Source organism: Bufo bufo, chromosome 2 (assembly GCF_905171765.1).
Source record: "Bufo bufo chromosome 2, aBufBuf1.1, whole genome shotgun sequence".
In the NCBI taxonomy this organism is placed as follows: Eukaryota; Metazoa; Chordata; class Amphibia; order Anura; family Bufonidae; genus Bufo; species Bufo bufo.
Genome location: NC_053390.1, coordinates 449,070,675 through 449,084,635, shown reverse-complemented (window position 1 = coordinate 449,084,635; position 13,961 = coordinate 449,070,675). Strand labels below are relative to the sequence as shown.

Genomic DNA, 13,961 nt, shown 5'->3' with positions numbered 1-13,961 from the left:
GCGAGGGCGGGGAGATTGGAAAAAATCAAATTGAGGGATTTGCAGTCTCTTCTGGGGAAGCTCAACTTTGCATGCCGGGTTATGCCGATGGGGAGGATTTTCTGTAGGAGGTTGGCGGGGGCCACGGGGGGGGTTCAGGCCCCTCATCATTTTGTACGGTTGGGTCGGGAGTTGAAGGCTGATTTGCGAGTTTGGGGTATGTTTTTGGAACAATATAATGGGCGTTCTTTGTTCATGGAGGAGGTTAGTTCGTTTGATTTTGATTTGTTTTCTGATGCGGCGGGGGGTTGCGGTTTTGGGGTCTATCTGGGGGGCCAGTGGTGCGCGGGCAGGTGGCCGGACAGTTGGGTTAGTAAGGGATGGGTGCGTAACCTAGCGTTATTAGAGCTGTTTCCGATTGTCGTTGCGGTGTTGTTGTGGGGGGACCTGTTTCGTAATAGGACGGTTCGGTTCCACTGCGACAATTTGGGGGTAGTGCAAGCAATTAATAGTTTGTCGGCTTCTTCACCATTGGTTGTGCGGCTGCTACAAAAATTGGTGTTAGAATGCCTGCTACTCAATGCGTGGGTCGTGGCGGTTCACGTGCCCGGTGTGGATAACTGTATTGCTGATGCCCTCTCTCGTTCGCAGTGGGACCGTTTTCGGCAGCTGGCTCCTGGAGCAGCGGAGGTCGGCTTGGAGTGTCCGGCGGGGATTTGGGAAATCCTGGAACCGCGGTGATGGGTTTGATTCGGTCATCCTTGGCGCCTGTGACATGGGATAAGTATGCTGGAGCTTGGCGGGGGTGGGAAGAGTGGAAGGTGAAGTTGGGGGTGGGGGAGCGGGAGGATCTTGAGATCCCCCTGTTGTTGTTTATTGGTCATTGTAGGGAGGAAGGATGGTCTGTCACCAGGATGAATGGTTGGATCGCGGGCGTGGCTTTTGGGTGTCGCTTGCGGGGTATGGTCGACATTACTAAGGCTTTTTTGGTGAGGAGGGCATTAAAGGGGTGGCGCAGGGATGGTACGGGGAAGGATTCTCGCCGCCCAGTGTCGTTTGTGATGTTGTTGCAGTTGGGTAGGACATTGGCGGATGTGTGCACATCGCCATGGGAGGTGCGTTTGTTTCGCTTAGCGTTTTCATTGGCATTTTTCGGGGCTTTGAGAGTGGGGGAGCTGGTCTGCCCGGCAACGGATAGGGTGGGGGGCCTGTTGTGTGATGATGTGGATGTTTTTCCGGACCGGATGGAGATAGTTTTGCGGCGGTCCAAGACTGATGTGGAGGGAAGAGGCAGGCGGCTGGTGTTGTTTAGTGTCCCGGAGTGTGAAATGTGTCCTGTTCGCTGTTGGCATGATTACGGTTGTGAAAGGGGTAGGGTGGCCACCCCCCTGTTGGTGCATGCGGATGGGGCCTTTTTGTCTAGGTTTCAGTTCACGGCAGTTTTCAGACGGTGCTTGGTTCAGTTGGGTCTGGGGGATGCGGGTTATGCTAGTCATTCTTTTCGGATAGGGGCGGCGACAGAGGCCGCCAGGTGGGGTTTGGGGGAGGAGGTCATCAAGAAGATCGGGAGATGGGAGTCAGTGCGGTTCAGGTCTTATGTGCGCCTGGAAGGGCTTGGGGGGTGGTGACTTGTCGTGAAGGGAGTTGTTTAGGAGGTGTGGAGTCGGCCAATAGATTTTGGTTCTGTTATGTTTTTTCGTTTCTTTGCAGGTTCCGGTCCGGCGTTGGTGTGGGTGCTAGGGCACTCCTACGTTTTCTGGGGAGCTCTCCGGGCGGCAGTTCGGCCTGATGGCCAGCAGCTCGGTTTGGCGCGGGACGTGGCAGTGGTAAGGTGGATAGGCAGGCGGGGCATGATGTGGAAGGGTATGCTGCCGGAATTCCACCAGTTCGTGAAGCAGGATAGGGCTCCAGATGTGCTCGTATTGCATGTGGGGGGCAATGATTTGTGTGCGCGTCCTTCACGGGAGTTGGTGAGGGATGTTAAATTTGACCTGCTTAGATTGTGGTCCCTTTACCCGGGCATGGTGACGGTCTGGTCAGACATGGTGCCTCGTACGGTTTGGAGGGGGGCTCGCTCAGTTGAGGGTGTGAATAGGGCGAGGGTGAAGGCAAACAGGGCAATAGGGAGGTTTATGGTTCGGAATGGGGCTTTGGCGGTCAGGCATCATGAGTTGGAGAAGGGTGTTGGTGGCTATTGGCGCAGTGACGGGGTTCATTTGAATGCGCTGGGTATAGACATGTGGTGTTTAGCTTTGCAGGAAGGCATTGAGGTTGCAGTGCGGGTGTGGAGGGACGCCAAGGCTTAAGAGGTCAAGCCTTGGCTTCTGTGGCGGTGGGAGGTCCTTGGAGTCGGTGGGTTTATCAGAGGACGAGGATGGGAGGGCCCCACGGTGGGGGCTGGACTCCCATGGTTGCTTGGCGGCTGTGGCGGGATTGTTGGGGTGTGTCAACCGTGGTGCTTCCGAGCTAAGGTGCAACGGCTGGAGGTAAGGTTGGCCACCCCGGCATGGTTTCCAAGGTTTCCGGGCTTCAAGGACCTCCCCCTGGGTTAGGTTAATGTGACAACTATATATGTATGTTTTGTTTAATAAAAGGCTGCTGTGGCCAATTTATCCATCCAGGTGTCGGTGTGTTATTTGGGGGAAGGTTGGAGGTGAAGTAGAGGAGGGATGGGGTGGAAAGCAGCCTGAAGAAGGGGTCGAGTGTAAGTAACCAGTACCCTGTCAAGAAGAAGCCGGACTGAAGGCGTAGCATAGGGGGAGGCGAACATGACAGGGGGTGGTTTAAGGAGACCCCTCCCTGGTCATGGTTAGGGATTGGTAGGTTTGAGTTGGTGGGAGGGGAACAAAGGGGTTAAGAGGGGACGCGTGGTAGGAGACAGGGGCCATTTTGTGCGTACTGACCCCCGCCCACCCACCCTTGTTTTGGGGGGGGGAGAGAGGGGGCTGGGCCCCCCTTTGGAAATAGCTGTTGGTATGGGTTGGGGTTGCGTGCTGTCTGCATATTGAGGGTTCTTTAAAAAAAAAAAAAAAAAGAATTAAATAAAAAAAAAAAAAAAATGGAAAAGGGGGAAGAATAAAGAAGGGAAGAAGAAAAGGCGAAGAATGAAGAAGGAAGAAGAAGGAAGGTTATTGTCGCGGCGGCTTAGTTTGGCGGTGGGAGGTCCTTGGAGTCGGTGGGTTTATCAGAGGACGAGGATGGGAGGGCCCCACGGTGGGGGCTGGACTCCCATGGTTGCTTGGCGGCTGTGGCGGGATTGTTGGGGTGTGTCAACCGTGGTGCTTCCGAGCTAAGGTGCAACGGCTGGAGGTAAGGTTGGCCACCCCGGCATGGTTTCCAAGGTTTCCGGGCTTCAAGGACCTCCCCCTGGGTTAGGTTAATGTGACAACTATATATGTATGTTTTGTTTAATAAAAGGCTGCTGTGGCCAATTTATCCATCCAGGTGTCGGTGTGTTATTTGGGGGAAGGTTGGAGGTGAAGTAGAGGAGGGATGGGGTGGAAAGCAGCCTGAAGAAGGGGTCGAGTGTAAGTAACCAGTACCCTGTCATGTGATTGTTTATATTGCTTCCTTTGCTGGCTTGATTCATTTTTTCGTCACATTATACACTACTTGTATACAGGGGTTATGACCACCATGAAATCAAGCAGTGGTGGTCGTGCTTGCACTATATGAAAAGGGGCTGGCATCTCTGCTGGCTGGGATCGCGGGAGGGCGCATAGGCTAGTGCTTTTTCCTTTAGTGTGCAAGCACCGACGCCGCTGCTGGAGTACAGGGTGATCGTAACCATGGAAACGACCAGTGTATAATACGATGGAAAAAATAATCAAGCCAGCAAAGGAAGCAATATGGACAATCACAATACATTAGTAATTGCCTTGTAATAACTTTCTCTAAATGATAAATACCATTTGTTGAAGTGAGACAACCCCTTTAAATTTACTTACTACCAAAGCCTCATACAAGTATTAAGACATTTTTGCAACAGAGTAAACTGAAGGTCCCTAACATCCCAAAACCCGAAGATGCTGAAGCTGATCAGCTAGAAAGTGTATCCAAGAGTTTGCGAACTGCCAGAGTGTCATCTACTTTACTATGCTGGAGCATTTCTGTGCAAAACCATTACACCATATAAATGCTTTGAGAACTTTATAGTAACTTGATAAAAGCACTGGAGCGGCATCTACAGTGGAGAGATATGAATCTAATAAGGCAGGAGGGGGATCCGGGTCATTTTGATAAGACTGGGCCCCCTTTCCACAGATAGTGATAGTTTGTATCAGGCACCCAGTTTCTGCTTACATCTACCTATAAAAGGACATAGGTCCAATTTCTAATAATCAGTTAAGATACTGGAACCAATAAGAGGGGACAGATTCAATTAATGCCAGGCATGCTTAACCTGCGGCCCTCCAGCTGTTGTAAAACTACAACTCCCACAATGCCCTGCTGTAGGCTGATAGCTGTGGGCTGTTCAGGCATGCTGGGAGTTGTAGTTTTGCAACAGCTGGAGGGCCGCAGGTTGAGCATGCCTGAAGCGACAGGAAGTTGTAGTATTTAATAGCAACTTCAGCATAAACAAAGTTTTACGTACACTAGATGGTGGGCAGTTTATTCTAACCAGTAGGGTATAGTATGTTACAGGGGCTTTCCAATATTTAGATATTAATAGCCTATCCTCGGGAGAGATCATTATTATGAGATCAGCGAGGGTCAACACCCAGCAACCACAGGCATAGGGAACTATACAGTGGACAGAGCTGGAAGCACAAGGTTCTGTCCATTCAAGTAAATGGGAGCTGAGGTGCAGTATGTCGGTATCAGAAACTACATAAAGGATACATAAACTTTGACTGTGGGATGTGGGTAAAGCACTGGTGTTCTCAGAACATATTCTGTGGTGATAAACCACTATTAAATGCCAGAGCAGAGGGTTACTAGGTATGTACAGGAAACATCATATAAGAGTTGTTTCCTAGCTTCTCAACATAACTATTCCAAAATTTCCAATGTATGATCAAAAAATAGTCCAACAAAGTATTAAAACAGTTATTCCACAAAAAGTACCGTATTTATCATCTATCCCTAAACATCAGATAGCTAGGGGGGGTCAAACCTCTCCCATACTCTCAGAATATGTGAAGACCACCAAGTCTTCTCTGAAGTAGTGTGGATGCCGATCCACAAAGAAAGCATACATTTAAGTCAGGGGTTAGTTTACATATACACACTCACTGGAAATAAAGAAGAAAATAACACACCAGATAGAAATGTCAGATTGCTGCTAAACTTGGCATGCAGTTATTTCTCAGGCAGATATGTGAATAATTACAGACGTGGTCTAATCAGACACTGGGGGAGATTTATCATCTCCCTTGCATCTGAAAAGTGGCGTTAAGAGGCTACTTTTGGGTAATGTACATCTTGGTGAGAGATTGTTGACTGCTAGACATGCCTCTATGATGCAAGTTGAAGACATTTATGCCCAGTTAACAGACTTTGAGAGGGGGTGCATCATTGGACTGAGAAAAACAGGATGGTTGTTTTGACTAATTGCCCGCTATCTAAGCTGTTTTGACCTAGCTGTTAGGTGTTAAGTGCAGTGGTTATGCGAGAGTATGCACAGAGTGAGAACAGGCTCCATACAGACAGGCCAACAGTAGAGAGGATTGTTTGATTCACCGACATGCAGGAAGACTGCAGGCCAGGCCCATTTGTCCAACATCAGTGCTTGACCTCATAAATGCCCTTCTAGATAAATAGGCAAAAATTCCACAGACACACTCCATAATCTTGAAAAAAAAGCCTTTCCAAAAGATTAGAAGCTGTTTTAGCAACTCCATATTAATGCCTATGAAGTTAGTATGGGATGAAATAAAAGGTAAGTCGGTGTAATGTGTTGGTGCCAGTAATGTGTTGGTGTAGTGTGTATGTGATAAAATATATATATATATATATATATATATATATATATATATTACCATGGCTCATGCAATTAAATAAAAGGTTATGACAGTTTCTTTACACCATTCACTGTAAAGAAACTGTGTCTTTCCTTGATAGTTTTCATTCCCTTTCAACTTACTTCTTGCTTTGGCTCAAAAAACAGAAGCAAACACTGCCAGAAAAATTGCACCAAAAACCTACCCGTAAATTTCTCTTGTAACTGGGGCTGACATATTAGCCCCAGTTAAAGGAGGAAAACAGTCCCCAGGGCTTCTGAAAGGCTGTTGAGCCTTAATACAGAGCTGGTCTGGGTCTGCAATGAACCAGCAGCTTGTGCAGTTGCCTGTCCCCATGATCACTAGGACCAATGCAGGGATGGTAAAAATGTATCTGCCTTCTCTATGGCAGGTTGTCACTTCCAGCTCCAAATGATCTCTGTAAGGCTACTTTCACACTAGCGTTCTGCTGTCCGCTCGTGAGCTCCGTTTGAAGGGGCTCACGAGCGGAGCAGAACGCTTCCGTCCAGCCCTGATGCAGTCTGAATGAATGCGGATCCGCTCAGACTGCATCAGTCTGGCGGCGTTCAGCCTCCGCTCCGCTCGCCTCCGCACGGCCAGGCGGACAGCTGAACGCTGCTTGCAGCGTTCGGGTGTCCGCCTGGCCGTGCGGAGGCGTGCGGATCCGTCCAGACTTACAATGTAAGTCAATGGGAACGGATCCGCTTGAAGATGACACCATATGGCTCAATCTTCAAGCGGATCCGTCCCCCATTGACTTTACATTGAAAGTCTGAACGGATCCGCTCAGGCTACTTTCGCACTTAGAAATTTTTCTAAGTTATTAATGCAGACGGATCCGTACTGAACGGAGCCTCCGTCTGCATTAATATGATCGGATCCGTTCAGAACGGATCCGATGAAGCGCAAGTGTGAAAGTAGCCTAAGCTGCAACTTCAGAAGTGTCCTTGCCAGGTTAAAGAGGACCTTTCATGGGTCTAGACATTATGAAACAACTAGCAGGTTATGTAGGGCACTGTGCAATATTGCTTACTAGTTTGTCTGGGCGACGCTCCATTCGCCCGCAGTGCCCCCGTTCACGTTTCCTGCCTGGCATGCTAATGAATAGCATCAGTACATCCCTGGCTGTGACGCTCTCCGCTGTATTTTTACACTTTTATGCCCCACTGGAAGCCTTTAAACGTTGAACCTTTTTTCACTGTTATTTTAATGTCTATGCATGTAAATTTAACATGCAATTGTAAGGGAATAGCTGTACAGGGGACTGTCTTGAAACTGTATCTCTTTGTTTTATAAGTATACATGGGGGGGTGGTTTCTGTAAATACAGGAGCTTTATGATTCTATGTTGAGTAATTCATACAATATCCTATATTGTTAGATCTCTGTTTTAACCCACAACATATACCATATACCACAACATTTAACATATACCAAACCCACATAGCAGTTACAATAAAACCGAATAAAATCTGAAAGTACCAACCGAGTAGTTCTTTCTATCAAAGTTCCCATTTTAATGCACCAAGAACAGTGCAGATTTTCAGTGCACATTCAAATGTTATAATAAAACACCTAAACAACATCTCATTTTGTTAGTGTAACAGTTATACGAACAGATGAATCTTAAAAATCTTTTATTTTTACCAGACTATGTGGGTTTGAACCATTCTTTGATGCACGAGGAGATCAGTACATGTACAGCAGAATCCTGACTTGTGACTTTAAATTCTTGTCGCCCTGGTGGGATGAAATTTCATTGAATGCCAAGGACTTGGTGAGTGATGCTAAAATGGCAATAAGTTAGACTTAAATGGTCAATAACTTTTGACTTAACTAAATAAATCAATAGTACAGGTCAATATAAGAAACTTTGTAATATGTAGATTTTCTCAGCTTTTACACCCCCATCCCTTTTAGATTAACGTTCTACGATACTAATGGACTGTTAACTCACTAACAGATCAGATTACATGCTACCCATTGAAGTCCATGGAGAGGGGAGGCAGGAGGAGGAGTAAATTGACAGTCGTAGGACTCTTGCACATTTTTTTTTTTTTTTGTTTCTGTTTCGTTTTTGCGGATTCCGTTTGCGGTCCATATGCGTTCTGCTGAAAGATAGAACTTGTCCTATTATTGCCCACAAATAACGCTCTGTGGCTCCATTCAAGTCAATGGGTCCGCAAAAAATACGGAATGCATACAGAACACATCCGTATGTCATCCGTTTTTTGCGCATCTGGCGCAGGTGCCCATAGCAACTCCAATCTAAAACCTCAGATACACCTACAATGATAAATATCCCCACAGAACATAATTCTTTAAAGAATAAGAAACATACTCATGTGGGAGTGGGTTAGTGAATTTGTGGGGGCTGGTGGTCCTATCCCCCCATTCCCCACAACACCCCTACCACTGCCCAGTTTTAAGGGAGGTGTAGCGTAAAAATTTTTAGGCACACAGGTGTTTAAAAAACTGCATGACAGGGCTTTGTTACTTTTTTATGCCAAAAACTGGTGTAGGGAGTCATAATAAATGACCCCGATTATTTGCATGCTCAGCAATAGTGGTCACGAATAGACTACTTCTTACTAGACTTCTTTTGCAAAGATATAGTGATTTTTATGTGGGAGACAAGGTGGTCTCTGACCAATGTCCTGTGAGTGTGTGCATTGAAGACATCATCCCAAATGGGAGTGGCTCTCTCTGGTGTCTCTTTGGGTTTTTAGATGAGTTCATTAACCATCTAAAGGGTAGGATAATTCTGATAATAATGAGCCTTATGCAGATAATCCTCCTTTATTTTGGGATACTGCAAAGACAGTCTTACGGGGCAAAATTATTTCTTACACGGTAGCAAAAAAAAAAGAAAGAAGCCAGGCATAAGTATCAGTGGGCTACAGTAAAACTTTGACAAAAATATATGGCCTTTGTTACTACTCCAACAGAATAGTCTCAATCTAAGTGGGTTACATTGAAACATAACTTTGATTTGCAGCTTTTTCAGAGATTTCATAGAGATCATAAAACATCTAAATTCTTTTAATTTGGTTAGAAGGCCAGAAAGTTATTGGCAAATTTAGTGACAGGACACAGCCACCATATTCAACCGTTCCTATCAAGCCCTGCCACGGGCTTAAAACTTTACTATAGCAGGCCTCAGAAAGCCACAGGCTGCTACAGCAACCAGACAGCTCCCATGATCTTGTTGTCGGGAAGCCATTCTGGCAGTTCTTAAAAGTTAAAAGTCTTTGATCAAAGTTGTCTCCAATCACAGACTCTGTCACCGGGTATCTGCTGTGTGTGACAGCAGGCAACCAGCAGCTATGGAGCCCCTCAGCTTCTGAGTGAGTGCCATCTCTAAAAGACTTCTACATATATGGAAGATGTCAGAAAGGGGTTAAAAAACACCGGATGGTAAAACACACTACATAGGCTAAAAATCCTAAGGCCCAAAAAATACCATTACTAATGGTAATCAATTAGCGGCTGCAAAATTATTTGCTTTTTATATAGCGGCAACAAATTAGATGGCACCGTACTGTATTGTCATTATTCCCATTCCCTGTCCCCACTATGGCTCTCAATTTTATATTCTCTATCTCATAAGGGCCAATAAACAAATGTACTTTTGGAGGAACCCAATACATAAACAGAAAAACAATACAAACCTCATACAGATGTTTCTTTGGTAAAGGTGGATTTACAATAGCGATCCCTTGTTCTCATACTGTGGAGGTGCTGCATGTAAATGTAGAGCTTCACCTCCACTTAACGAGCAACCAACTGTCTGGAAGGAACACTTCTTTCCCAACAATCATTTGAAGCTTGGTACATGTAAATACACCTTTAGACTCGCCCCCAAAACCTAGCCACCATGCAGTCAGGATTTTCAAGATTTTGATCTGAATATACACGTTTGCAAATAGTGTACCCAAACAATAAATTTAACAAAAATTTTTTTGCAGGTCCAGAAGTTGATAGTGTTAGATCCAAGGAAAAGGTTAACAACTTCACAAGCTCTACAGCACCCATGGGTAACAGGAAGGGCTGCTAAGCTTTTCCATATGGATCGCACACAAAGGAAACTTCAAGAATTTAATGCCAAGCGCAAACTTAAGGTATGGTTTTTCAGTCACATTTTCACTCCTATTGATGGCACTGTAGAAATACACAGTGTATACATACTGTACTACACACACGCTACCAAATGCACAATCGCGACCTTAGTAATAAGTTCTGCCATAAAAGATGTCTGTCAGCTCTTATGTGATGTTGAATTATGTCTGCAGGTATCTACAATTTACTCCATTTATCCTCAAGGATTTTAATGTGAAAAATAACAATACATTTTTTTTTTTTAAATAACCATCATAAGTTAGAGGGGTTCTCCTGAGGATATGTCATCAATATTAAAATTCCGGAGAACCCCTTTAATAGCAGTCAAGAGTTACCTTTGTTCCCATCTCTAGTAAATGGAAATGTGACAAACCTCATGGAGAATGTATTTCAAACAGAGACTCATGATACACATGACATTTTTTTAGTCACATAACTTTTTGCTTGCAGCTGTTTTCAAACTTTTTTCTTATAGAGAAATCTATGGAAAAAATCTAAAACAAATCACACCAAAAGTATGCTGCAATAAAATAAAAAAATGCCAGGAAGCTATGTGTTAAGGGGGAATATTAATTACCAATATTTATGCAAATATTAATATTCATAAATAGGAGAAATCGTCTACTGATGACTCCACCTATTTATACCTTAAATAAAGATATCACTATTACTTTGCCTTACACTAATCGCCAAACTAGCTGCATGCGCCTTACTGAACTAGCTACCGCTAATAAAACACGCTACACAGTAGGTACAAATAACGCACAATATTTATTGATATCTACGGTACACTAAATAATGACGCATACAATACACTAACCGTATAGCACTAAAAATACAGTACTAACTACACTACACAATCCCAAATTCCACCCACAAACTTTAACTAACATACACACATACAAAAGCAGGTTAACAGCCCACCCAACCTGGCTCTAAGCTGTCCCTAAGGGAGTAACGAGGGGTAAATACACACTCAGCCCCTGCTGGGGTATGCAGGGCAGCCGTGAAGGGGTATCAAGGGGTACCAGGGGATCAGGGGTAGATGATGGGTTGATATAGCAGGGGATACCAGTGGAGGTATTACAGGGGTCAGCAGGGGAGAGCAGGGGTTAACTGTGCAGGGGGTAACCCAGGAAAGGGTTAACACTTCCTGTATGGAGGGGTTCAGAGGGGTTAATACCCTGCAGGGGTAACAGGGGTTGCCTCAAGGGTCAATGGGCAGACAGGGCTGAGGTTAATGCTGCAGGAGGTCAGCAGCAGGGGTATACTGACTGCAGGAGTTCAGCAGCCAGGCTTAGGGGATGGTTGGTGGACCAGGGGTTAATGCAGGGATTATGCAACAGGGGTTATCGGTGGTATAGGGAAATGCAGGGGTTAGGGTTAACCCAATGCAGGCCAGGGGTGAATAGGGGTAAATCAGGGCAGGGGTATTAGGGGTACTGCAATGCTGGAGTGAAAGGGTTACTCAGCCATCTCCAGGGGCATGTGGGACTCTGCCTCTCTTCCTTCAGGGAGCTGTTCCCATGTGTCTCTGTTTGTAGTCCAGTTCCAAGAGACAGAGCGCCTTTGTCCTGGCTAGGGCTAATATAAGCCCAAAAGCAGCAGGAGGGTGATGACATCATCGTGGGCATGTGACGGAATGCTTGAACTGCCATTTGGCCACCTGAGACTAGCTCAGGATCTATACAGACAAAGGAATCAAAGGACTTCCTGCCCAAGGTGTAAATGAGAGCATTCCCCCAGATGCCACACCATAACATCACACACGCCTACGTAATAAAAATCCCTAAACAGAACTAGGCTGATTATATATATATATATATATATATATATATATATATATATATATATATACACACACACATTACTCAACCTGAGGATCATATCAAAATATATATATATATATATATCCACACAACCTGGGGGCACTTAGGTATACATGCATAGACATACACACAACCTGGACAGATCTACATACTGGGCCCACATACAGGGGACCCATATATGTCCACTGGCTATACAGGGCCTATTTTTTTAAATATATATATATATATATATATATATATATATATATATATATATTCAAATATCACCCTTCCCTATGTTAAAACACCGACCACAAAATGCAGTGATTTTAAGGCGTTAGTTTGCTATAATTTCCTATTGGCCAACCTGTAACATTGGGCTGTAGTGTTTTTTGCTAACAAAAAACATTATTTTAAAAGGAATCTGTCACCATGATTGTGGACTATTATCTGCAGTGATATAGGAGTAGTACTGCAGATAAGGAGTCCAGGAGCTCAGCAGTGTGATTCCTCTCCTCTGTGGTTTCCTGGCAGAAAGCAGCCCCAGCCCACCCCTTCTAAGAGGGGAGGAGCAGGGTGGTTAGCCCTGTTCCTTGCCAACCATTCCTTACTGGAACAAACAGCCATAACATGATACAACAATACAAAATACAACAATACACAATAACTATGTACAATATTGTAGTAACCCCAGGTCTGGGGTATTGCACAAGATTACACATGTGACAGATTTCCTTTAAACAAAAAAAAGGTAAACCGCCTTTAGCGTGGGCTTACACATAGTTTTTTTGTGGGCGTTTTATGGTGTTTTGGTTTTATTGGTGCTTTGAATGGAAGTCTATGGGAAATATTAATTTTACAGGTGTTTTTTTGGTAGTGGTGTTTTTTACTCTTAGGTGTATTTTTGTGTTAATGCCATTTTTTTTTTACATCACAGCCTGTTTTGGACTTTTTCTTCTATACATTATATTTGATTGCTTTTTGTTTGTTTTTTGCAGTTTCAAAAGCATGTTTGCATGGCTTTTTTTTTAACAATGTTTTTTATTCCTGCAGAGCAAGGAACATCACAGGGGACACATACAAATCCAAAAAAACACTACTCATGCAAAACACACTATATAGGTACAAACACCTCAAAAACTATGATCAAATCATACATTTTTTAAACCTTTTTTTTGTCAAAAACATCCATCAGTGACAAAACTAATGTAAAGGCACACTTTGAGTCAATAATATAAAACAAATTTAGAAAAAGCTTAATAGAATTTCAGACTTTCCTTCATCCGCGAAGAAGATACCTAATTGGAGGAAATGGGGCAGAGGACTTCATAAAATATATACAAGTGAAAAGGTGCATTTAATTCTAGGGCCTTTAAAAAAAAAAAGTATACATTTAAAAAAAAAATATTATAAACGGAATTCGACCAGTAAGTTTTTCTTTCCTTTGTCTTTTTTCCATAGGCAGCAATGAAAGCTGTAGTAGCATCAAGCCGTTTGGGGAATAATCATAGTCATTCTGATAAACCCGAAGATATGCAAAACAAAGAAGATCGAAAAATGTGTAATATTTTAGATGCTGAGGATGGAGGCGAGCAAAATAAATCAGAGGGTCCCTTACAAGGCCCTGTAAGGCAGAAGCACACACTGAGTGCAGATGTGGCATACAATGAGACAACCAGATGACTTGTCTAACAAATAAAATCCAAACTGGTAATGATTTTACAGTATGAACAACATGGCTTTGGATGGAATTCAGAAACATTTTCTATAGGTGTTGAAGTAAACAGATTTGTTGATGCAAGATCAGCTATGCATGCACATATTTAAAAAAAAAATACAAAAAACAGATAAAAAACAAACAAAGAATCAATCCTTTATTTTCAGCATTCATTGTGCTTATTTTGTATCTAATTTTGTCATTTCGACAAAGGACCTCCATCAAAAATAACGGATCTCAGACAGAACTGACTATGCAACATAAGCACAATGGATGCTCAAAATAAGGGAACCGTTTAAAAAAAAAAATCTGTTCTTCTGATTGATTAAAAGAATCCGAAACAAAACAGCGATGTGAACCAGGCCTAATAGATTGT

General features: G+C 43.9%; 1 protein-coding gene across 2 annotated transcripts in view; it reads left to right on the top strand.

Annotated features, from left to right (window-relative positions):
- The window catches only part of LOC120989445 (calcium/calmodulin-dependent protein kinase type IV-like), a 50,979-nt gene extending 37,265 nt beyond the window's left edge, over positions 1-13,714 (top strand). Inside the window, exons 10-12 of one of the 2 annotated variants that reach the window (XM_040417551.1) lie at positions 7,592-7,718; positions 9,910-10,062; positions 13,330-13,714. In XM_040417551.1, coding sequence (XP_040273485.1) covers positions 7,592-7,718; positions 9,910-10,062; positions 13,330-13,551 — 502 coding nt within the window. In that variant the 3' untranslated portion in view covers positions 13,552-13,714. The remainder of the gene's footprint in view (positions 1-7,591; positions 7,719-9,909; positions 10,063-13,329) is intronic. The other variant, XM_040417552.1, reaches the window with a different exon arrangement.
- The last annotated feature ends 247 nt before the right edge of the window (positions 13,715-13,961 follow it).